The sequence below is a fragment of the Jatropha curcas genome, chromosome 2 (assembly GCF_041381405.1).
Source record: "Jatropha curcas cultivar XTBG-Jc1 chromosome 2, XTBG_Jcur_1.0, whole genome shotgun sequence".
Classification (NCBI taxonomy): Eukaryota; Viridiplantae; Streptophyta; class Magnoliopsida; order Malpighiales; family Euphorbiaceae; genus Jatropha; species Jatropha curcas.
Genome location: NC_143152.1, coordinates 31,324,667 through 31,350,038, shown reverse-complemented (window position 1 = coordinate 31,350,038; position 25,372 = coordinate 31,324,667). Strand labels below are relative to the sequence as shown.

At 36.4% G+C, this 25,372-nt stretch overlaps 3 protein-coding genes across 9 annotated transcripts; 1 reads left to right on the top strand and 2 right to left on the bottom strand.

Moving 5' to 3' along the window:
• The first annotated feature begins 528 nt into the window (after positions 1 to 528).
• Positions 529 to 11,879, top strand: SWP (RNA polymerase II transcription mediator). Its single transcript, XM_089717604.1, has 8 exons — positions 529 to 1,046; positions 2,877 to 3,941; positions 4,198 to 4,295; positions 5,078 to 5,252; positions 5,411 to 6,437; positions 6,522 to 7,540; positions 7,917 to 8,998; positions 10,683 to 11,879. Exons 1-8 carry the CDS (start codon positions 837 to 839, stop codon positions 11,482 to 11,484), a joined length of 5,478 nt encoding a protein of 1,825 aa, XP_089573730.1. The 5' UTR covers positions 529 to 836; the 3' UTR covers positions 11,485 to 11,879.
• A 417-nt stretch (positions 11,880 to 12,296) lies between these two features.
• LOC149498618 (Tetratricopeptide repeat (TPR)-like superfamily protein) lies at positions 12,297 to 14,785 on the bottom strand. The gene has a single exon (XM_089717605.1). It carries the CDS (start codon positions 14,451 to 14,453, stop codon positions 12,489 to 12,491), a length of 1,965 nt encoding a protein of 654 aa, XP_089573731.1. The 5' UTR covers positions 14,454 to 14,785; the 3' UTR covers positions 12,297 to 12,488.
• Positions 14,786 to 16,032: 1,247 nt separating this feature from the next.
• Positions 16,033 to 21,505, bottom strand: LOC149498617 (transcription factor UNE12-like). 7 transcript variants are annotated; one of them, XM_089717970.1, is made up of 9 exons: positions 21,068 to 21,493; positions 20,653 to 20,948; positions 20,270 to 20,305; positions 20,082 to 20,195; positions 18,638 to 18,757; positions 17,976 to 18,041; positions 17,514 to 17,579; positions 16,980 to 17,060; positions 16,033 to 16,830 (listed from the first exon to the last, which is right to left on the bottom strand). In XM_089717970.1, exons 2-9 carry the CDS (start codon positions 20,845 to 20,847, stop codon positions 16,600 to 16,602), a joined length of 909 nt encoding a protein of 302 aa, XP_089574096.1. In that variant the 5' UTR covers positions 20,848 to 20,948; positions 21,068 to 21,493; the 3' UTR covers positions 16,033 to 16,599. The 7 variants fall into 7 exon arrangements, with proteins under 7 accessions (XP_089574096.1, XP_089574092.1, XP_089574093.1 ...); XM_089717966.1 differs by having other exon boundaries at positions 16,983 to 17,060; positions 20,653 to 21,498; XM_089717967.1 differs by having other exon boundaries at positions 16,989 to 17,060; positions 20,653 to 21,496.
• Positions 21,506 to 25,372: the final 3,867 nt, after the last annotated feature.

Sequence of the window (25,372 nt, the reverse complement as noted above, 5' to 3'; positions counted from 1 at the left end):
ATTGTTCTGTATTTTATTTTTTTAATTAGTCATGTGAATGAATTCAATAAGTGTTGATTTCTCGTCAAAATCTAAATAATTTGTAACTTAATACAATTAATTTATATTAGTGATGTCGAGATTCAAATCTCAAATATAAAATATGAAATATAGTATGATCAAAATCTAAAAAGAAAAAATATTGCATATTTTATAGAGTTTATATGACATAGTATAATTTTTTGAGTTATACTCTTTCTTTTATTAAAAATATAATAAAATTCAATTTGTTATTTTTAGTTTCTATTATTAAATAAAAATTGAACTTTTAGAAAATGAAAGTGAAAATTTTATTTGCGTATGAAATTTTAAATGAACTATAGATAATCTTATTCTGGTGTTTTCTTGAATTTTTTTGGTATGAAAAAAAAGAAAAGAAATAAACCAAATAAGAAAAAGAAAAGCTGACGTGGTGACTGGTGAGTGGAGCCCAGTCCATGGAAAGTTCAATGGCTTATATAGGCTAATCTCACGTCTCTCGCTGGTTCGGTTCTCCTATTTCCCTCAGAAGAAGAAGAAGAGGGGGCCGGGGGGGTTAAATTGCGCCTCCAATCTTCTCCTCATCATTCGGTCGTCCTCTTCCAAAATCAGACTAAGAAAAAAAAAAAAAAAACCCCTAAACACAGGCAACTTAAAATCGAACTCTGAACATACAAAGCTTCCCTCCCTCACCAAAACCCTAGATTCTATCCTCTTCCTTTTAACGTTTAACCGGATATTGCATATGCAGATCCAGTGAAGGACATAACCGGCAGTTTAGAAGGCCCAAACTTTGGAACCTATACGAGGAACAGAAAATGGCCGAGTTGGGGCAACAAACTGTCCAGTTATCTACTCTTGTGAGTCGTGCTGCCGAGGAATCTTTTCTTTCGTTGAAAGAATTGGTTGAGAAATCTAAATCAACTAACCAATCTGAGTCTGAGAAAAAGATTAACCTCTTGAGGTACTTGGTCAAGACCCAGCAACGCATGCTTAGACTCAATGTCCTCGCTAAGTGGTGCCAACAGGTTAGTCGCCCAATTATCTGTTGCTTAAGCTAATTGTCAATGTGATTTTAGGTTTGGTTTATTGAGGTCATCGATGTGAAACAATCCTGTTGTTTGGGTAGATTAAGAGAACATTGTAATTTTAGGTTTTGTTTCACATTTTCCTGGAAGAAGTTCGAATTTTGGTTGATTACCTGCTTTCCTCACGGTTGCAAAGTTCCTGCTAAGTGTTCTTAACTGTTGAGTTTGATGTTTAGATTAGCAGTGCACCATTGTGGTTTTGTTAGAACTCTTTCAAGTATTGTTCAAAAAGATTGTTAACTCAAAATAGTTAATCAACTGTGTCAGCAGGAAATAGCAAGAAATTAGCCAATCAGGGAAAGGAGTTTCTAGGTGTGGGTTTACTTGCATGAACTATTAGTAATCCAATTTGGCCTTTAACTGTAGAACTGGAAAGCAAATTGTGAATTCTTTGTGCCCTTGTGGAGCTTGACTCTTTTGAAATCTAGCTCATTGAATTTAAAGCTTTGTTTCTTGGAAGTACGTTTTCTCAAAATATTTCTTGGAAGTGGGTTGTCTCATAGTAAGTTATCTTTTACTGTTTAGTTGCACGCTAGGAATCAATATGCATTGGACAAAGAAAAATTTTTTAACAGATAAAATATGAAAACATCTATATCTATATGGAATTCATGTATTTCTAATTATTGTTGAATGCAATAGAATTACATCTATACCAAATCCATGTATTTCAATTTGTTGTTGAATGCTATAGAATTACATAGAAGGGTAAATTATGGTGTTCACTACGACTAGTATTAGCTTTTCGCAATAATGGTGATAGTTTATGCTTTAGGGTTTGATTATAGGTTCTTTCCCTTTTCATGAGTTTGTCAAAGTTCGGAAAAAGTCCCTCTCCATCACCAACAAAACATTTTCCATTGACCAATGATTACCAATGACCCAAGCATAGGGAATTGAAAAAATTAAAATTTTTCTTTGGGAAAACTATTTTTCTAAAACTAATGGAACATTAACCCAAAATTAAATATTTTTTTGGTTATTTGACACTTTGGCAAGATATGAAAGGATTGCATGTTTCTATGGAGAAACTTCCAAAAAGAACATATATTAAAAGAGCAGAGATCAACAACGGTCGTGTATATTATTGGGGAACCCAGGAAGGAAACAATTTTTCATACTGTTAATGTATCAGTTGAGAAAAAAGGAAATGAAGCACTTTTGAGGTGAACTTGCCATTATTTCTGTAAGAATTGAAATAATACTAGAAACCAACTGAATAAACCATGATCGGAGAAATTTTCTTTGGCCCCATTTCTCTTGGCCTCTATCATTTCTTTTTTAGCTAAGTTGTTCCTACTTAAATATTGTGGCCATTACTTGTCACATCTGCATCATGTTAGGGACAAACTGAATGGGTTTCAAGAAGAAACAATGTTGGTATTGATTCAGCATATTTTATGAGATCACAAACCAATAACCTTTGTGATTATAGTGGTGTATTGGGTGATTTCTATGTCTTATGGTATGATGGATGGTTGGTTGGACAAATTAGTAGAAAATTGCAATCATAAACGTATTCTGTAATAATCATTGTTTCATCAACTGTATCATCCAAATATAATGCTCTATGATAGTATGAGAATGAGCCAGGTTGACCTACTTTTCGAATATTGGCAAATTCGACTCTGTTGATGTGTTTTAAGTTTTCTTCAGATCAGCTTTTTTCCTTAAGATTATTGTCCTATGTTCCATAAAGTCAATTTCATGTAGACCTGAGGTTATTTTTATTATTCTAATTCATGTTCTTTTAATTATTATCATCTTCAGGTTCCATTGATACAATATTGCCAGCAACTTCAGTCTACCCTATCAAATCATGATGCATGTTTTACCCAAGCTGCAGATTCATTGTTTTTCATGCATGAGGGGCTACAGCAGGCTCGTGCTCCTATTTATGATGTTCCATCTGCTATAGAAGTTCTTCTCACTGGATCTTATCAGCGTCTGCCAAAATGTTTAGAAGATGTAGGTATGCAGAGCTCGTTAACTGAAGAGCAGCAGAAGCTAGCTCTAAAAAAGTTGGACACGCTTGTGCGTTCCAAGTTACTTGAAGTTACACTGCCGAAGGAGATCTCGGAGGTGAAAGTTTCTGATGGTACAGCACTACTTGTTGTGGAAGGTGAATTTAAGGTCTTAGTTACACTTGGTTACCGAGGTCATCTATCAATGTGGAGAATATTGCATTTGGAGTTGCTTGTTGGTGAGAGAAGCGGACTCGTGAAATTGGAAGAATTGCAGCGGCATATCCTTGGAGATGATTTAGAGCGCAGAATGGCTGCCGCAGAGAATCCGTTCATGCTCTTGTATTCAGTCCTCCATGATCTTTGCATTTCTCTAATTATGGATACTGTAATAAGGCAAGTACAAACACTCCGTCAAGGAAGGTGGAAAGACGCAATTCGGTTTGAACTCATAACCGAAGGTAGTACTGGGTCTGGACAACTAAATCAAGATGGAGAAACTGATTATACTGGTGGTATGCGCACACCTGGGTTGAAAATTATGTACTGGCTTGATTTGGATAAAAACTCTGGTGCTACTGATTCAGGAACATGCCCATTTATAAAAATTGAACCTGGACCAGATTTGCAGATAAAGTGTGTCCATAGTACTTTTGTTGTAGATCCAAAAAATGATAGAGAGGCAGAATTTTCCCTTGACCACAGTTGTATTGATGTTGAAAAATTGTTGCTAAGAGCAATATGCTGTAATAGATATACTCGTCTGCTTGAAATTCAGAAAGAGCTGGTAAAGAATGCTCAAATCTTTCGTGTTGCGGGTGATGTTGTGCTTCAATCACTTATGGATAACCCTGATGTTGACAGCAAAAAGGTAGGCTGACATCCTTTGTGTGGGTTGCTTTTTGAATGAGTTGAGGTTTAACAGTTCTCTACTAAATAAAATATAGCTACACAAATGTTGAAGAAGCCTACTAATTAAGTTTATGGCATTTTTACAATTATAATCCTTGTGAACTGAATTGTTTGGTTTAAGAGATACCCATTATGTGCAATATACTGAAATTCATGATCTTAAGTTTATAACTATAACATAATTTATTCTTTTTGCTTTGAATTTATGTCTGCAGAAAGAAAGTAAGAACGATGGTAGAGACTATGAGGGACAAGAAGCACTATGTGTGCGCGCCTATGGCTCATCATTTTTCACGCTTGGAATAAATACAAGGTATTTCCTACCTTTAGACGTGCAAGCAGAACTTTATTGCCCATTTATATTGCTGCCTATGGCCTATGCATGTATATATGTGTATGTATAATTTTAACAATTAATTTTTTTTTTTTAAATGGAAAACAGTTGGAGAAGAATGACTTTTGTTGTAAAAGAAAACTGTAGAAAATAACTTAAACCAGTTTTCCAAAATCTTTGTAAAATTTTGGAAAACTGGAAAATTGTTTCCAGTTCTCAAAAAAGAAAACTGAAACATCTGAACACAAAACTTTGTTTTCCAGTTTCCTTGGAAATTTTTCTCTGGAAAACTACCCTAGTTTCCTACAAGTAAATAGCTCCTATATGTTCTAAAACTGAGCGTCTTCTAAAACTGAGAGCGTCAATGCTAAGTATGGCTATCATCCACTAATAAACTGAGAGAAAGTGAAATTGCTGTGAAGAACTTTGAATGTTGAAATATTTAGAAAATTCTAACTACTTTAAATGTTAGGTTAATGATAAAGTGGCTATTGTATTGCAGAGAGTCTATGTAATAGAAACTGCTGGAACAGAAACTTATTGGTTATACTTTTACTCTTTATCCTACATGATGACATTGTTTCCAGAGTGTATGTCCTTTTCCTTTAGCTTCTCTGTTTTGGAGAATTGAAAACAAAAGTTTGGTCCTTGAGGTATGCACATGGCAGTGAATCGGGCACTTAGCTGTGATACTTGGTGCCATCTAAAGACATAATTTTACCATTTCTTTAAGTTTCCTGATTGTCATTTTGGATTCGCAGGAATGGCCGCTTTCTTCTCAGATCGTCCCATAGATTACTTATGCCTGTGGTGTTGATAGAATATGAAGAAGCCTTAAATCAAGGAAGTACAACTGCTGCTGAAGTTTTTATCAACCTGAGAAGCAAAAGCATTTTGCATTTATTTGCTTCTATTGGCAGGTTTTTAGGCCTCAAGGTAATTGTTGCCTCCCTGCCTTTTTTTTTTTTCTTCTTGTAATGCGAATATAGAAGTTCTAAAACAGGAGAAAGTTTTATGGTAGAATACTAGATTTTTAAATTCCTGATGTTATTCCTAAACAGAGTGATGACAGCTCGATGATGTGAAATTTTCAGGTATATGAACATGGTTTCACTATTGTGAAAGTACCTAAAAACCTTATGAACAGTTCAACAATGTTGCTAATGGGGTTTCCAGATTGTGGGAGTTCATATTTTCTGCTTGTGCAACTTGATAAGGATTTCAAGCCTCTGTTCAAGCTGCTGGAGACTCAGCCAGATTCATCTGGGAAAAGTCATTCTTTTAATGATTCAAATCATGTGATGCGTATAAAGAAAATTGATGTTAGCCAGATGCAGATGCTTGAAGACGAGTTGAATCTTAGTCTATTTGACTTGGGAAAATTGAATGGTTTTTTGCCTAATGCTGGGGGTTCCATTCAGACGTCTGAACATGGACTTCTTTCTGAGTTCAGTCTTGAAGGTCCTATGCAAATTGCAGGATGCCCTCCATCAAGTTTCTCATCTGTTGTCGATGAAGTATTTGAACTTGAGAAAGGGGCATCTGCACCTTCATTCCCTCTCCAGAATCATACTTCATTCAATGCTTCCTCTGCTTCTCGTTTTGGCTCTGTTCCGATGAATCTTCATAGTGCTAAAGCTGGAACGCCTTCTCCTAAGTGGGAAGGAGGTCTTCAGGTATCTCAGATGAACAATGTTGTAAAAGTTTCCAGTGCAGCTTCCAATTATAATGGTTCTTTGTATCCATCAAACAATATGAGAGGCCCAATACACTCAAATTCATTTTGCTCACTATCTTCTGGTCTAGGAAGGAGTGCAACTGTAAAAAAACTACCAGCTTCAAAATCTGACCAGGATTTGACTTCTCTGAGATCTCCTCATTCTATTGAGGTTAGTTCTAATTCCTCAGTAGATGAAGATCATGCGAGACTGCTGAATGATATGTCAATGGATGTCCTGTCAGGAAGTAGATCATCCCGACTGTTATCTCCAACCCAGTCAACCGGCTCTCGAGCCTCCACGCCAAGTGCCAAGCCTAATGCGCTGAGAAGCTCCCCTACTGGGACTCTTGCTGGGTCTATAAGAATCACTGGATCAAGCTCATTAGTTACAACTCCCGTATGTAAGATACTTCCTCCAATTTTGTTCTATTTGTACTTGTATTAGACATATTTTTGACTAGAAATAAAATTTCACTTCTTTTCAGCCCAGGCAGCAGGGGATACTGCTTATCATGGATCTGGTCATAATGTTTCCAAACCTGACAAAAATCCAAGAAAACGGACAGTTTCAGATGTGTTAAATTTGATTCCATCACTCCAAGATATAGACACCAAGGAAGGATTTTCTAAGAGAAGGAGAACCACAGAATCACTTGTCTCTCAGCAGCATTCATCACAGATGCTTATATCATCAGAAATTGCCTTTAAAAATGAAGGATACAGTTATGGGAATCTTATAGCTGAAGCAAATAAGGGGAATGCACCTTCTAGCATTTATGTTTCTGCTCTACTTCATGTGGTTAGGCATTGTTCACTTTGCATTAAGCATGCCAGACTAACTAGCCAGATGGAGGCCCTTGAAATTCCATATGTTGAAGAGGTTGGTCTGAGAAATGCATCTTCAAATATATGGTTCCGGCTTCCATTTGCTCGAGGCGATTCCTGGCAGCACATATGCTTGCGACTTGGCAGACCTGGAAGCATGTATTGGGATGTTAAAATAAATGATCAGCACTTCCGAGATCTGTGGGAGCTTCAGAAGGGAAGCAGTACCACACCCTGGGGCTCTGGGGTTCGTATTGCCAATACTTCTGATGTAGATTCCCATATTCGTTATGATCCAGAAGGCGTTGTTCTGAGTTATCAGTCTGTCGAGGCTGATAGCATTAAGAAGCTAGTGGCAGATATAAGAAGGCTTTCTAATGCTAGAATGTTTGCCCTTGGAATGCGTAAGCTGCTTGGTGTAAGACCAGATGAGAAATCAGATGAAAGCAGTCTAATTTCTGATGTTAAAGTTTCAGTTGGAGGCAAAACTGGTCTTGAGGCAGCTGATAAGTTATCAGAACAGATGAGGAGAGCATTTAAAATTGAGGCAGTTGGACTAATGAGTTTGTGGTTCAGTTTTGGGACCGGTGTCCTTGCTCGCTTTGTTGTTGAGTGGGAATCAGGTAAAGAAGGATGCACGATGCATGTTTCTCCTGACCAACTATGGCCGCATACTAAGGTAAATTATCTTTATTGTTATGGTTATTTATCCTGGTTTTCCTTTCCCCCACCCCCCCCCCCCCCCCCCCAAAAAAAAAAAAAAAAAAAAACCACAAACCACAATATATATTTATCTTTTCTTTATATATTATTATTTGTCATAACAGTTATCAAATCAAGATCAGGAAATCATATGTTTTCTCCAAGTCATTATTTAGAACTTCATACCATTTTTCTTTCCAATTTTGATTTAGATTACTTGATGAAATTGCAACTAGGCTTGAGTTTGTTGTATTATACAAGTTCTAGCATGTTTCTTCCCTTTTTGTGGTTTAGTTTTGTATTTGCTGTTTAAGTGATATGCACTTATCTACGGAATTTGGTATTCTTTGCAGTTTCTGGAAGATTTTATAAATGGTGCCGAAGTTGCATCCCTTTTGGATTGCATTCGCCTTACTGCAGGACCATTGCATGCTCTGGCAGCCGCTACTCGGCCTGCACGTGCTGGTCCTTCTCCAGGGGTTCCTGGGGTAACATCAGCTATTGCTTCTATGCCGAAACAGGCAGGTTATGTACAATCCCAGGGGGTTTTGCCTGGCAGTTCAACTAATAATGTTAGTCAGCCAACTTCTGGTTCAATAGTGAACTCTGTTGCATCTACTGGTACTGGCCCTCTTGGGAATCACAATCTCCATGGTCCTGCAATGTTAGCTTCTGCTGGTCGAGGGGGCCCTGGCATTGTTCCTAGCTCACTTTTGCCAATTGATGTCTCTGTTGTTCTACGCGGTCCATACTGGATCCGAATTATCTATCGCAAGAATTTTGCAGTTGATATGCGATGCTTTGCTGGAGATCAGGTTTGGTTGCAACCGGCAACACCACCTAAAGAAGGCCACAAAGCTGGAGGATCACTGCCTTGTCCACAATTTCGACCTTTCATTATGGAGCATGTTGCCCAAGAATTGAATGGATTAGATTCTGGCTTTGCTGGTGGTCAACAGACAGTTGGGCTAGCAAGTTCTAACACTGCAAATCCAGGTGCAGGTTCTCAATTGTCAGGTGCTAATGGAAATAGAGTTAACATGCCTAGTTCTGCAGCACTTTCAAGAGCAGCAAACCAAGTTGCTGCTCTAAATCGTGTTGGAAATGCTGTTCCAGGATCTTCAAATTTGGCTGTTGTGAGTTCAGGATTGCCTATACGTAGATCCCCGGGTGCTGGTGTCCCTGCTCACGTGAGAGGAGAACTAAATACAGCCATTATTGGTCTTGGTGATGATGGAGGGTATGGGGGTGGCTGGGTTCCTCTTCTTGCTCTTAAGAAGGTTCTAAGAGGTATTCTTAAATACCTTGGAGTCCTTTGGCTGTTTGCGCAGTTACCAGATCTTCTGAAAGAGATCCTAGGATCAATATTGAAGGACAATGAAGGTGCACTCTTGAATTTGGACCAGGAACAGCCGGCCTTGCGTTTTTTTGTGGGGTAAGATAGTAAAAACGATTTGTTTCAAAGTTTCCTTTCTCCCTTCCCTAATTAGCAAAGGAATTCAATTTTTAAAAATATGTAGGTTATTTTTTTTATGTCCGCTCCTTGTAGCTTCCATTTCTTTTTTTTGTTTTTCTGGGCTTTATTGTTAATCAATGATTTTTTTTCACTTTAGCGTGTTGTGCTTTGCAAATTATGTGATTTTGTGTTCAATTACTTGTACATTTAGGTTTTTCATTTTCACAAGCATAAGCTACTGAGGAGAAGAATTTTATTAGAGACATTGACAGTTTTGGAGGTAAAAGCAATTGAGCGAGTAGTCTAATATGCGAGATGACATCATTTGATCCCCCCTTTAACAAGACTGTTAGGTTCTTATGTGGTGGTCTTGAGTGACATTTTGTTCCTAATGCCATTTGAGGAACAAAGATAAGGCACCTAAAGAATAAAGCTTCAGCCTTGGCTTTCTAATCGCCATCATCTGGGATGTGTGTGTGTCTTTTGCGATTTCCTAGAAAAAATCGTCGCAACAAGAGAGGAACCTCAGTAGGCAATGCCTTCCTATATACTAGAATAAAATCAAAGCACTTGTTGATTCAGTAGCCGAACACAATTTGAATATCCTGCTAGAATATTGACTTGATGCCTTAATTCATAGTAGAATAGAATAGTGACTTAATGCTTTAATTCCTACAGAACTGTCTAAATTGATCATGGTTGTCCTACGACATGAAGTTCATGCAAACTGTGGAAATTGCAAGCAAGATATCCCCATGGCTCCATCTTCCCAACTAGATAGTCAACCTAATTATTGATTCTTGGTTAATTCTTGTGCTCATGATTCCTGGGGCATGTGAAGTGGAAATGAAGAGCATATATATTGCTTTGGGGTGGTGTAGAAATACATGTGGAATTCGTAAGTTCTCCAATAGTCTTTTTTAGGAAATTATGTTTCACAGAATTTTGTGAACTCATAGCAAACTTAGAGAGACTGTTAGGTGATAACCTTATTTAGAAGGGGAAGTGGAAGGGGGGGTCGGTGGTATGAACATATAGGAAAAAAGACTTTAGTTGTGGAAAAACTAAAATATGAGGGAGATGGAAAGGGGATGGTCTAGGAGTAAGTGATTTCTCAAGGACTGAACCATTTTCCTCATAGAAGTGATTGACTAGGCAGGAGATCAGATCAGATGGTACCATAGGATCTTGTGGCCATGATCAATTAGACACAATATGATGATACTCTGAGAGTCCTTTCTGGCCTTCCTAGAGTTATATGTTGCCCTTTTTAATCTGCTGTTTAAAAGTATGGTTTTATCATCTTGAACTGTTCTTCAAATGTCAATGCTGATATGTTGGTCCTCCAAGTGAAGTATATATATATATCATCGATTTCACAGTCATCATCATCTTATCTTTCTAAGCTGCATGTGCAAATTGTTTTCTCTTGCCTATCCACAGTGTTGATCTATTATGCATTTTAAACTTCTTGAAGTTCTTGAATATTTGTATTGTTGTTTGTTGGCTTCGTTATAATGATATGGAGACTTCCTGCTTGGGCATTAGTTTTAGTATATTCACACGCATCACTAAATAATTCAAGGCATTAAATTGCTTGGGACCTCTTATTCTGAATCTGCATGTTTTCCTTTTCCTCATTTAATTGCATGTTTTTCTGCAGGGGATATGTATTTGCTGTAAGTGTCCACAGAGTTCAACTTCTTCTTCAGGTTCTCAGTGTTAAGCGCTTTCATCATCAACAGCAGCAACAACAGCAACAGAACTCCGTGACATCTCAAGAAGAGCTAAACCAATCTGAAATAGGAGAGATATGCGACTATTTCAGTCGTCGTGTAGCATCAGAGCCCTATGATGCATCTCGTGTTGCATCATTCATCACCCTTCTCACCTTGCCCATTTCAGTTTTAAGAGAATTTTTAAAACTGATTGCATGGAAAAAAGGATTGACACAGGTACAAGGTGGAGAGATAGCTCCGGGGCAAAAGCCCCGCATTGAACTATGCCTTGAAAATCATGCTGGGTTGAATGAGAATGAGAACTCTGAGAATTCATCTGCAGCAAAAAGTAATATTCATTACAATCGGCCCCATAATTCTGTTGATTTTGCACTTACCGTTGTTCTTGATCCTGCTTATATACCTCATGTAAATGCTGCTGGTGGAGCTGCTTGGTTACCCTACTGTGTCTCAGTGAGGTTGAGATATTCATTCGGCGAAAATACTAATGTAACTTTCCTTGGTATGGAAGGAAGCCATGGCGGCCGAGCTTGTTGGTTGCGTGCTGATGACTGGGAAAAATGTAAACGGAGGGTGATTCAAACTGTGGAAGTAAATGGATGTTCGACCGGAGATGTTACTCAAGGAAGGTTAAGGATGGTTGCAGATAGTGTGCAAAGAACACTACACTTGTGCCTACAAGGGTTGCGAGATGGTGTAGTCAGTGCAAGTTCTGGAGCAACATGATTAAATATGTCTTTGCTGGCAGCATAGATCTTTGAAATACTTGAGGGTTGATATTCCACCCATATCTCTTTCGGTTCATCTGTAGATTTGTTTGTGTTGTCCATTTCTAGGAACCACAATTTTGTTGCTGGTTGCATTTACGGGAATGTGATGGGAATCATACAAAGATCACGAGGTGGTTTGTGCAGGGACTGACAATATATCCAACAATCCGAGGCTTTTCATCCATTTTTATTTGCTAATCTAATCCTGTGATGAGTAGGATGTACAATAATTTTGAAGATAAGGTATTGTAGTTGTGTTTTTCCTTTTGTACAGAAATCACACTTGCTGAGTGGAGGTACCCTGTAAAAAAATGAAAATTCAAGATGCCCAAGAGAATTATTTCTCCTTTAGTTGCGTAAGTGTTTCTATGTTTCTATGAAAAGAATCTCTCCTCTGACTTCTCCACTTGAAGTTTTTTATCCTACTTGAAAAATGAGTGCGGGCCGTTCTGTCTTTTCGACGGAGGGTTTTGAAATCCCTGAATTTTGTTGACAATAGACTTCCTAAATTCTGCAAATTAGGAATCTGCCTCCAGCTTGAGGGATGGCTAACTCGAGCTAACCTATTGGCTTTCTGTTGAATTGCCCACTTCCTGCATCTTATTTCGGACAAAGGGTATTTTTGTATCATTTAATAGCATGATATTTCTTCATGTTAAAATGACTACTGAAAAAAAATTGGAATGTTTAATGAAAACCTAGGAATTCGGCCGTGAAATTAAGCATAAAAGACCAATGCTTTAACCAGATTCAATAATGGAAGCAATATGATAACAAACAAGACCAAAAATGATCCATCGATTAGTATACAGTATGCTTGCAATTACCAGATTTATTTCTAGCAGAATGTAATGTACATATGGATCAGGAATGGATGTCCTCTGTGATGGTGGTACATTGTAGGGCAGGAAGCAAACAGTATAAAATGTCACTGTGAAAGATGAGAATTGAGAACCTCTGTCAACACATGTCCTGTAATGAATGTATAGATTCCAAAGGACGATCAGCCCCTAACTTCAGTTCACTTGTCAAACAGTTCAAAACCAACTCTACTTGTATCCATCTTGGGTATCTTTTATCTGCAGCCAGAAATTTGTGAATAACTCCATCAATAACTACACTACTGCAACCAGCAGCCTTCGTCACTCCTCTGCTTTCCATAGTCTTTCTAATCTTGTTAGAATAGCTCCACCGTCCATTAGCAGCATATGTGTTGTGCAACAATATATATCCACCTTCTTCCTCAGGCTCTAACTTTAGCAATTCTGTCAAAGCTATCTCTGCCATTTCCACATCTCCCTGCGCTCGACAAGCATTCAGTATTGATCCCCATATAGATCGACTTGGTTTCATAGGCATCCTTTCAATGACCTTTTTTGCCTCCGCCAACCTGCCTGATCGACCTAAAAGATCCACCAAACATCCATAGTGCTCAACTCTTGGTTCAATGCCGTATTCTTTCATACAATTGAATATTTTAAGTCCTTGATCTACAAGTCCGCTGTGACTACAAGCTGTAAGAACAGAAATGAAAGTCACCTCATTTGGAGCTACATTTTGCTGCATCTCATAGAACAGTTCCAATGCTTTGCTTCCATAGCCATGGAAAGCAAATCCAGATATCATTGTTGTCCATGCCACGACATCCTTTTTAATAATTTCCCTGAAAACTAAGAAAGCCCTTTCAATACTTCCGCACTTGCAGTACATGTCAATCAATGCTGAACCCAGAAGAGCATCTATCTTAATCTGCATTCTAATAACCCAGCCATGTGCTGACCTCCCTTGATCCAGAACTCCAATTTCAGCAGCCGCTGAGACCAAGCTAGCCATTGTGACATTGTCAGGTGTAACCTTCTCCACCAACATGTCATTGAGTAATTCTCTTACCATCGGAAAATCACCTTGAAGGGCATACCCAGAAATTAAAGAATTCCAAGATACAAGATCCCTGCTAGGCATTTGATTAAAAAATCTCCGTGCAAGATCTAAATCACCTGCCTTGGCATATCCTGTGATTATGGTGTTCCATGAAACTACATCCTTTTCCGTTAATGCAGAAAATATCCTCTGGGCAAGATTCAACTCCTGGCATTTTATATACATATCCAATAGCGCATTACCCAAAATCATATTCGCAGAAGTAATGGACTTCCTTCTTTCTATCCATGCATGGACAGCCTTCCCAAATCGTGCCTCTCCCAATTGCCCGTAAGAAAGAAGAAGACCTGACATAGTAACATCATCAGGTTCAAGGCCTAAAGCCATCATTTCCCGAAGCAATTGTGAAGCTTCTAACTCACACCCTTTCTTAGCATAACCAGCAATCATGATATTGAACGAAACAACATCTGGAGCTGGCATTTGTTCAAATACCTGATGTGCGAGCCAAAGTAGTCCATTTTCAAAGTACAACTTAATGAGTGAGTTTTTAAGATATCCATAGGTTGAAAAACCCAGAACAATTGCATGGCAATGAATTTGCCTAACTTCTGATACACGTTTAGCAGCATTAAGTAGGTTAAGAAGTGTGTGTTTATCTGGGTCAATGCGAAAGCAGAGCATAGAATTATATATGCTAAAACATTGCGTAGTTACCCCAGATAATGCAGAAATCAAGGTGTTGTAAATATACAGGTTAGGATTCGGAGTGAACTGATTAAATAGAATCAAGGCCACATCTACGTTTTCTGGGTGTGAAATTGCTGAGAAAAAAATGAGTCTACTCATGGGAAATGTTTGACCAATGAGATTGCTCCTCATCATCTGCCCCAATATCTGTTTGAAATGATCCATTGTATTGCTTTTCTCAAGCAAAACAAGGGATGGGTGATTAAGTTGAAGGGATACAGTAGGATCCCAGTTAACCTTCTTGCTTCTTGTGGTCGCACTGAGAAATCGAATGCCTTGCCCATAACGATACATAGATAAAAATGCAGCAGAGGCACGAAAGCTACGTTTGAGAAACAACTATTACAGTGATTTTCAGGAAGAGGAAAGTTCCATATTATATTCAACATTGCTGAGTCGGAATACTCACGGAGAGCAGCATGGTTGATTCTGAAGCCAACGTCACAGAGGGAACAAAGAAAGTACAGCATCAAACAGTAATTCCATAGAATGTAGACAATCAACAACCTTAAGCTGTGAAAGAATGAGACAAACGGTAGAGGAGAAAAAGGTTTGTTTTTTATGCGAATTACAATTTGTGTTCTTCCCTGTCGTCCGTCTGACAGGAAAGAGTCTTTACTCTGGTGCAGCACTTAAACGACGGAAAAATTTTTCTTTGTCGTCTGCGAATTGGAAGGAAAAATATTGTAGTTTGGGCCGTTTGGTATTCGGCAATTTGTGATGCGGAGCTGGGCCAAGGATTTTTCTACTCCGTTTTTTAGGCTCTTTGTTTGAATGGGCACCAAGTACTAAGCCATTAACCGAGCATTTTAATCTTTCATTCAAGAAATGTTATTTTTGTAGTTAAGTGAAAGACTAAATAGTAATTTAAATACTAATAACTATATTAAATATGAGCACTTACATGTAAAATGGCATTTTATGGATAAAATGATTAAATAGTTTTAACATGGATAAACCTCATAGGCTAATAACTAAACTTGAGGGATTAAATAGTAATTTCCCCAAATAGTTCTAAATTTGTGGCCTTGAGTTCTAGAATTCAAAATTCATTATTCATCAAAATGAAAAATGAACTCCTATACATAAAAAAAGTTCAATAGTAGCAGAAAAACAGCTTTGAGGATATACGTAAGTTATCTATAAGTAAGGAGGTTAGGGAAAAACCTTTAAGCTAAATGATAGATAATTTAAAAGTTGAAATTGACTTCTTTTCTTTACAAGTAGTATCAAAGAAGGGAGAGTTGTATTCAACCAAACCTGACCAAAATTTTTAATTCCCCAAATTTCCAAATCCATGTATAGAAGTAACATTATCCAAAATCTACTAGTGGTGGCCATTAGACCACTAGAAGATGGTGGCCAAATGGGCTGCTAAGAGCAAATCATCGTCAACTGACTATATCCATCACAATTTTACAAATAACTTATTGTTACAAAACACTTATCAAAGACCTGTGACACCTCAATCCAGCAAAAGGGGTCCAAAGAGAATAAATTAAGGCAAAGCTGATAGCAAGCTTCTAGAATAATGAGACTAATTAGGACAGTGGAAGACAGAGTAGTAGAATGCAAAATACGGAAATGAATTCGTCATACATTGAAATGAAAAAAATTAATCATCAAAGACATCTATTAATATAATGATCTGGAAAGTTGAAAGATTTTAAAAGTTAAAACGTGCAGACTTTAAGAACAATGTAAGATGGGCGAGCAAAATTTAAAATTAGTGATCTCTTAGGAAGTTTGGGGAGCAAAATTCAAAATTTAAAATTAGTGAGCAAAATTTCCAAATTTCCAAATCCATGTATAGAAGTAACATAAAAAACGAAAACCAAAAAAATAAAAAATCAAATGCTACACACACCTTAAATACATCCTATAAAACAACATAATTATTTCTTGTTAAAACCATGAAGCTTCTAACATGCTTTAAAAGACAACCTACAATTATAAGAATTATCTATATTTGTACTTGCATACAAATTTCTAAAAATACATCAGACACATTACCCATCAATCCCTTTTGACTGACCCTACAATTCCCACTATCCAAAAGAGAAAAATAAAGAAAAAAAGAGAGTTTTACAGCACTAACATTTTGGTCATCCCCCACTTACCCCACCACAGATATTAAAAATAGCAGGCACATCAATGGAGCTTTTGAATCTTTTGCCTTGCCTTGACCCGACCTTAGCATAAAACATCGAGTGCTCGTGATATTTCTGCCTTTGCTTGACATGACAATGACTCCTTTGACAAAACTGGAAAAAAGGGGATGAACAGAAGCACCGGCTAATTTTTTTTTCCGCTTTTCTTAAAGGAGTTGGAAAATTCAACCAAGTGTTGCTCTAAAAGTGGACTACGACAAGACTTGGGACCCAGATGCCTGATGAGAATGACTGGTAAGCACATGGAGGTGCTTAATTCTTGATTAGGTTTATGATGGAGTGTTTGATTCAGGCTTCACAATTGATGGTGCATCTGGCGGGTGTGTTCTGAAGATGGCCGAAGCAAGTGATATGGGCATGATGCAAAGTGCCTTGGACTGAAGGAATTGCATAGCAGCTCCAATGTCTTCTTCCATTAACTTAGCTACTTGTTGCTCAGTGCCATCATTCGACCACTTCTCCCAAGGTTGCTGATTTGCTCCTCCTTCAATGCTCTCTCCCTTAGAATAATATTACAATAAAAATTTAATGAACTGCACAACAATTTGTTCATAGTACCAAAAATTTCACATACTTTCTAAAACACAACCATACATATAAGACAACAGAAAATCAAGATAAATAAGAGTTTGAAGCAACAAAATTTTACTGCCTCAACTGATGATGGTTGTATATCAGCTACAAGTTGAGCGACTGCACCAGCTGCACCCAGTCTACTCATGCTCAAAACCTGTTTTTGATCAATATTAATGTGATCAAAGCCACATGAGATCGAGAAAAACAAAATCAAATTATTTCACTTCAAATTTGAGAAAAGCAACATCGAATTCTGGTCCCAATTCAATAATGACCTAACTGCAGTATAAAGATTTTATGCCCAAAGTCATTTTTGCTCATTACAGCTTAACTAATTCATTTAAAAATATATATATATAAAGTTCTTCAATTATGTTCAGGATACTAAATCAGACAGACCCTACCAAGATATAGGACCTATTAAAAACTTAAAAAAACAAGTCTGAAACAAATTGTTGGAATCAATTGCATCTTGTGGATGGGAACAACAAAATTCTATTAATGCTTCAACAGTAAGTACCAGAAGGATACACTTTTCAGATGATATAAATATACAATGTCAACCTCCCATATATTACGAATTTGTTGGGACTATCAGTTTTAATACCTTCACTTGTAGCCTCAGAAATTTCACATAATCCACAATTTCATCAAGCATCACCGCTCTGTCTGTCTGCATAGGAAATTGGAATATATTAGCATACATGTATTTCAATTTCAGTTACAGAGTTGAAAGTTAATTAATTTTGACAATTTTACAGTGTAATGACCATGAAATGGATGCATGCTATGGTGGCAAGATAGCATAAGATTATGTGGTTAGTGGAAATCACAATAGAAGCATAAGAATTACAACACACGAAAGAAAAATGTGGCCTAAAGTTAAGCTAACTATATCCTCTAGCTAGTACTTCACTATTCCCTTAAATCACAAATCCAAATGCACTGTGAAAAACTCTAAATTGGATGCACACTGAAATAATTCAAATTTATATAAGAAAATTTTCAGAAAGGGAGGCAAAGCCAGAACAATGGAATGAAAATATAATTGCATCAAGAATATGTGAACCTTGTTGGCAGTTGGAACTAACTCCTGCAAAGCCTTCATTCTTTCTGCAATCCGCTCCCTACGTAACTGCACCCAGGAAAAAAAATCAAAAGCAGGTACAAACTAGAGTGACAGAAACATCTACAAAATTGTTACAAGATTTGTGCTCATTCTGCGTATGAAACATCTTAAAGCTGCAAAGCATTCAAAGACATTAGCACCATTAAATCTCTGATAGGCAAGGAAGTGTGCAAGGTTATCATGTTAAAGCCCAGAGCAAATGGAAACTATGAAGATCCAATAGTATCCATCTTAAAGATGTGTAATGAGAGCCTAGAAGCTTCAACTCATGCAAATTACACATACTCATTGACTTCCACATACTATTTACTTGCATATCTAATTATAAATCCAGTCTTGCAATCAGTTGAAACTTGAAAAGAAGGAACATTAGGGGATTTTCTGACACTGAAATTATGTTATCAGAAATTCCAGAGGAGTGCATTGCCAAATCTTTTTCTCTTTTCTTTTTCTTTTCACATGAAATGCTATATAATGGCAAGCAGCAACACATTCACATGCTACACATTACATGGGTACAATGGCGGATTCCTATTGCACCATTAGAAAGGACTTTCCACAAGAAAAACCTGCATGCAAAGAAAAATATAACTGATTTTTACCCGTTCAGCAATACTGTGAGGATCTGTGGCTTGTCCTCGTCTTGCTCGAACCCTTGGGCGAATGGCAGGTGGCTGTGATATAGCAGAAACTGCTCCAGGTGTTGGCTGACCATGAAACGGCTGCAACAATGTTTATGAAGAGACTTAATCAGACATTCAATACAGCAGGAAAGAAAAGAGAAGACATATTAACCAAGTAATGTCTATAAGGAGAAACCAGCCCTTCAAAAACATATTGAAACTATCTTTTGCAGGTTACTTAAACACATGAACCAAGCACAAATAGCACATCAACTGATAAATTTAAGCCTAAGAATCCTGGAAATAGGACTTCAAGGAGGCCAAAAAAAGAGACACCAAGGTACAAATATATATATATATAGCTTTATATATTAATTTGTGTTCATGTGCAAGGGAAAATACTATTTCTCCTGCCTGTTCTATCTGAGTCTATTATATTAATTCAAATCCAAAAATGAATTTCTTTATGACAATCACACTAATAATAGAGTAAAGGTCCATACCAGGTGGGACAAATAGGCGATATACAATCAGCTAATTGAAATAATAATCCAGTGAATTATTAATTTGATCGCAGAAAATCATGCCAGAAACCTGCAAATTGATTGAAGCAGAAACCAAGTTTTGACCTGGACCAGTTTCTATAGGGTTGCTACAGAAACAACAAAGCACAGGTTCGCGTGATCTCCACGTGTTATTGCAATCATAGAAGCGCGTGGCTATATTCACCTTTCCACAAAATTGATAGGCTCTCTGGTATGAAAAATTACCAATATAAATACTGAAAGAGACAACCCCCGCGTTTGGCACTCGCACGTGTAGAGCCATTCTATATTTCAGTATCCTCAAGTTGTTTTCTAGTCCAATCAAATTCCAGCGCTCTCTCAGAGCGCGTGAACACAACCAGCTAAGAAGACTATAATGTCCAAAACTCTTTTTTCTCCTCTCAGTAGGAAAAGAACTCAGCGAGTCCTCTGTCAATAGTGGATTTTGAATTTCTGAATTGAATTAAAAAGATTTTTCATGGGGTAATGAAAATAGATTCTTCATTCTCTGGAATAGCTTTTACAGGCACAAAACTAATTTTAGAAAAAAAAATTCAGATACGAACTCTTTTTCAAAATCAATTTCAAGCCTATAAGAAGAAATCATATTGCAAAAATCTAAATAAATTGGCAACAAGATTACACTATTTCCTAAAAATCTGAAATTTTTTTAATAGAATTAGCAGGTATTCCTCCACCTTTTCAGTGTAAACTAATTCCTTTACGTCACAGAGCATAAAGATTTTTTTGTCATCGACCATGTGCACTTAATACCTCCTAAGATGCCTAAGAACATCATTTTGGAATAACAAGAATAGCCTTGGAAATCTAGTTACACAAGAAGAAGGGTATTTTGAGGCCAGAAGACAAAAGTTTACCTGGTGGAGCTGAGGTGGACCAGATGGTGGAGGTGGTGGTGTAGGCCGGATTGACTGAGAATGCAACTGTCCAAAAGTTGGGAACAAACTTGCCATGTGCACAGAATCTCTATCCTGAAATAAACCAAGTACAGATCAAATATTTTGACCAAATTACCCCTTAGTTCCCTTCATTTTACACGTATTACCCATGAGCAAACATCCTTTATGATCGCCAATTTTCCCTGTGATGATTATAGTGGAATCCATAAGAAACTCCTAACTAAAGAAATGAATGCTTAAACAATAGCGGTATTTTCTCATAATAGTATGGAGAAAAATAAAATTAAAATGTTCCCTAAAATGGCAGACAAATTCATCTCAACTTGTTCTAACTTGTAAAGAAAATCCAAAACCGACAACCCATATGCTTTGTCCCAACACCACCAAAGGATTAACATACAAACAAAACACGCAAGTCCACTTAAAACCCACCAACTATAGTATATAGACACTAATAATAGACAACAGAAACAGCAGCGTTTAGACAAAGAAAGAGAACAAGAAAATAGAAGAGGAAAAAAGGACTCACATTGATTCCAGAAGTTGTAGAAGATGAAGAAGCATTATTATTGGTATCTAAAGCACCACCATCATCTTCTTGTTGCCTTAAAAATCCATGATGTTCTAAGTTTAACCCTAAAGGCATCATTCCCATATTATTATTCCTAAGCCCACCACCGCCACCGCCACCGCCACCGCCAGTCCCCAACTGCAAACCCATCATAGGCAAAGTGGACCCCACCACTTCTCCACCACTGCCACCACCTCCTGCGCCGTACCCTGGCTGTACTGCCAAGATCTGCTCAAAGAAATCATCTCCTAATCCTTCAGGTGGGGGATTTCCCGCCATGCAAAATTAAAAAAAAAAAAAAAATGCGTTTATAATAATATGGTAATAATAGTAGCAAGTGAAGAAAAAAGAATGCGTAAAGGAGAGCCTTTACTCCTTTTCCTGTAGAGAGAGAGAATGGAAAGGAATATCAAATATGGAGGGGAAGGAGATGTCTGGTAACCCAAGAAAAGCAAGTGTTGGTGAATTGGGTAGCAGATCCGGAACCCAATAACCGGAAAGGGAATTGCGGATTCCAAGATGGTTTTATGGGTAATTGGGTATGGCTTATTGCTCTTATTTTCAAGTTCTTGTTTGGAGAAAGAGAGAGATGCTCTAAAGTTCTGCGTTTTTCTTTCTTTATGTTGTTTGTTTGTGTATTTGTTTTATGGGGTTTCTGCTTTGCTTTTGCCCCTGACTTGTGCCTCGTGAGTGGTTTCCCAGCTCTGGTTTAAAGAAAACGGGAAAGTTTGATTTTTTAATATCTATGCACTGTGAAAATGGTGGAGTCTGCTTAGCTTATCCATCTATACGCGCTTAGAAATGCTGTGACTTCACATTTTCTTTTTTTGGTTTCCTAAACATTTTGGCATTTTATATAACTTATTCTACCAACTTTAAAAGTTATTGAGGTAGCTTATAATGTTTTGTTTTTTTTTTTTTTTTCGCGTTCGATGTTTGAATTAAGTAAAAAGTTAATTGCCATGAGATTTAACTTTTAATCTTTTAGGAAAAAATATTAAAACAGTTAAACGCTTTTAAAATAATTAATAATTATAAAAATATGTAATTTTACTAAAGAGATTCGAAATTTTTTCTATTGCAAATAATATTTTACTTGTAAATTCAAAATAAATAATTTTTTTAATTCGGTTAATAATTGAATACTAATCAGTTGTAATTTAATTGGTCTCGTGATCGAGTCTTTTTTACTGCAAAAATTATTATCATCAACTTAGTGAATTTTATTCAAATGATTCAAAGGGGAGGCATACCCCTACTAAATTGAAGGTATAATAAGATTAAGCACAATCTCTATCATTATTGTCAATAAGATATTATTAATTATTAATTAGGGTTGAAAAAAGGCAAATGAAAATTTATCTGCTCATAATCTCGACTTTGCTTGTGATTAAAGTATAAATGAAGATATATTATTCTTTTGCAATGAATAATATATAAAATTGAAATGTAAATATCATCACAAAGCAAATGACATCATTTTCTTTATGTTAGTGCAAATAAGATGATGGATAAATGACTCAAGTGATGCATATTGTAATGTCCTTTTTACATTGTATGTTAATAATATGGCCCGACAATAATTCATAAAACCGATAGATTCCGTTTTGAATCAATGGGTTCAATCCGGTTTTTTAAAAAATTAATTTTAATTTTAATGGAAATCGTTTTTTTTTTTCTAGTTTAATTGGTTTAATTTTTTAAAATTTCTAAAAGCAAATTCAATCTATTTGATTCGACTCACTAATCAATTTATTTTGATTTATTTTTTAATGAAATTTGATTTTTTTTTTTTTTATTTAGACCGACCAAATTAAATCCAACCTAATATTGACCTAAATTAACATGACCAATTAGAGTTTTTTATTTTTTTATCTTTGAAAACAACACAACCCATGTAAAAAAAAAAATAAAAGAAAAGAAAATCAATTCCTACTTATTTTACTTAACTTTTAATTTTTTTTTATACAGAAAAAAAGATATTTTTAATTTATTACAAGGTAGACCAATGTCTTTGATAAGGTCAATTATAACCAATCCGATCCCTTATTCCTCTCCAAAGGTCACTAAGTGGGTTGGATTAATTAACGAATAATGACATATTTAAGTTGTTGTTAGCTAAATTGTGGAATTTTTTTACATGTTAACTTTTCTGCTACGCTTAAAAAAGTGTATCGTCAATATCTTTACAATTCTTTATTTTGGCCAAATTAATTAAATAAATCCTATTCACACTCCATTTAATTTTCCAAACACACTCATTTCTCTCAATTATATTTTGAATTAACAACATACATAAGAATCCACAAGACAAATGAGTGGATTGAGATTGAATGAATATAATATACCATGTTCTTATTCTTAAAACAGGCACCAGACACCAAACAAAATAGACTAACAAACCATTATCATTTACCATTTAAAACCGCAATTTCTCACTAACCTACATTAGTGCAACAAATAATATGATCTAAACGACAAGGATATTGCAGACATAAGTTGGGAAATTTTGTATCAATGACATATTTCTACAGCCTTATACACTCTCCTTTGTGCTTGATATTTCTACATCTTGTTTCTTCTCTTCACTGACCCCTGTAGGTTTTTCTCCCGGGCTGTCTGAAAGTGAATCAGGTTCCTTTTTAAGCTCCGACTCAAACTCTTTTGCAGCCTGCAAATTTATGGTGATCATATATGCATACATTCCTTATAAAAAGTTAGGGCAGTAGTGATACATTATAGACATTGCCAAGAAACTGGTGGAAAAATAACTTTTGAATCTTTAACAGGCATTACTTGATATTGAGAACATTAACCAAAAGCATGAAAATTCAGAAATAGGAAAAAAAAATCCGTCAAATTTTAGAGAGCAAAAATATTGAGCTTTCAATTTGGAAGCTCAAGTCCTTCTAAACAGTAACAGCCCAACAAACTGCACAGACACATAACACCAGTTTCTTGAAGATGGAACACCGCAAATCAACTAGGACTCAATTCCTTCATTTTAGAAATCATCTACAAACATTGAAAGAAGGCACTAAAGCCAGAGCCATTGCACTATGGTACCATCTAAAAGCAGATTGCTTACAGCACACCAGAATGCATATATCAGAATGCACTTAATCTCCATGAAATTGAGCATTTTTGGTTAATCATCCAGGCTTAAAATAAATGCTCAATTTTTGGTTAATCATTGCCACACAAAAGTCACGATGTGCTATATCAAACCTCCAGTCGAAATTAAGGTGTTTCAGAGACAAAGGAATAAACCTATTTACAAACAGTAACTAATACTATCATTATGGTCATGTGCCGCTGCTCCTTTATGAAAGTTTACTGCATCGACTCAGTTCAATTTGAAGCCAAAATATTCATTAAGACTATTTAGAACAGCTTTTATAATTTAAGATGGATAGATCACTGTATCCAAAATTTATTCATACTAGAACATGATTGTATCTGAAAGAGTTATCAAACCGAGCTAATTCAATTCCAATTGATGCCAGTGTTTAATTGGCAGATGAAAGCTCCAGACTTTTCTTGCTTACTATCCAGTTATTCTGTTAAAAGGATATCTACAGAACTGTATATGTGCATGCAAGAAAGAGGCAGGGGGAGATCTACTTGGAAAAATCAGGAGCCTGATCAGAGCAGGCATCTCAAAGGAAATTTTAAAGGCATCCCAAACCTTATTCATAATAGATTTGACATCACTAATAAGTACCCCACCCCATTGCTGTCAAAATAAGCCGGGCAGCTGGATCTATGAATTCATTAGAATGACATAAACCTCCCAAAGAACAACTGTTTTGACAGACCTTGCAGCAAATAATGTTCAGGTCAAATACACATCTAATGTCCTAGCAAAATTCTTTCAAGGTTCATAAAATGATTTAACTAGTGATTGTATGGGAAGGTTTCACAGAACATATAGAAATGAAAGTGGTTTCAATAAGTTATCAATTATTCAGCAAGTGTGTGTTTAGCGACCAATGTTACTGACAACGTAAGCCAAGGCTCTACAACCTGGAAAGGCGGAAGAATTATGCAAAGTTCATTTTGACAGCAAACCAGAGCGTTCACAAATATTTTGCATATAAATATTGAAAGTGGAAAAGAGAGTCTACAGATTCAGCTCTCTTGTGCACTGTTAGCTTAAGAAAACACAGGTTCAGGGTTGAAAATCAACAAGAATGATTTATTAAGGAATCAGAGCAGCTCATACCCAACACAGTTAAATTATTAATACTGGACATGGTTAGTCATTGTTGCTTCAAAAATTAAGCCCTAATTTATGTTACTTATGACAAAAGTCTAAGGCAAAGGAGAAAACCTTCAAGAACACGCAAGTGTAGTAAGCCAAGATGGGAGGAAAATGAAATTAATGAATACCTAGAAGGAGAGGAGGCAAGGAGCTAAAAGAGAAAAGAGGGCATATAGGGGCATCAGAATTTGTCTAAAACTACCAGTCAACCAAAAGTTCTCATCCATTATGGGAGAAAGTGCTCCAAACATCAACCATAATTCCACAAAGCTAAAAGAATTCCAATGCCAATTAATTTAGAGATTCGAAAAGCAAAATGGATGACAATGCTTGTTGATTGATCAAATATTTAATTTCTGGATTGAAGCTTGGCTGCATCTGTGTGTGTGCTTATTCATGATGGAAAATATGTAT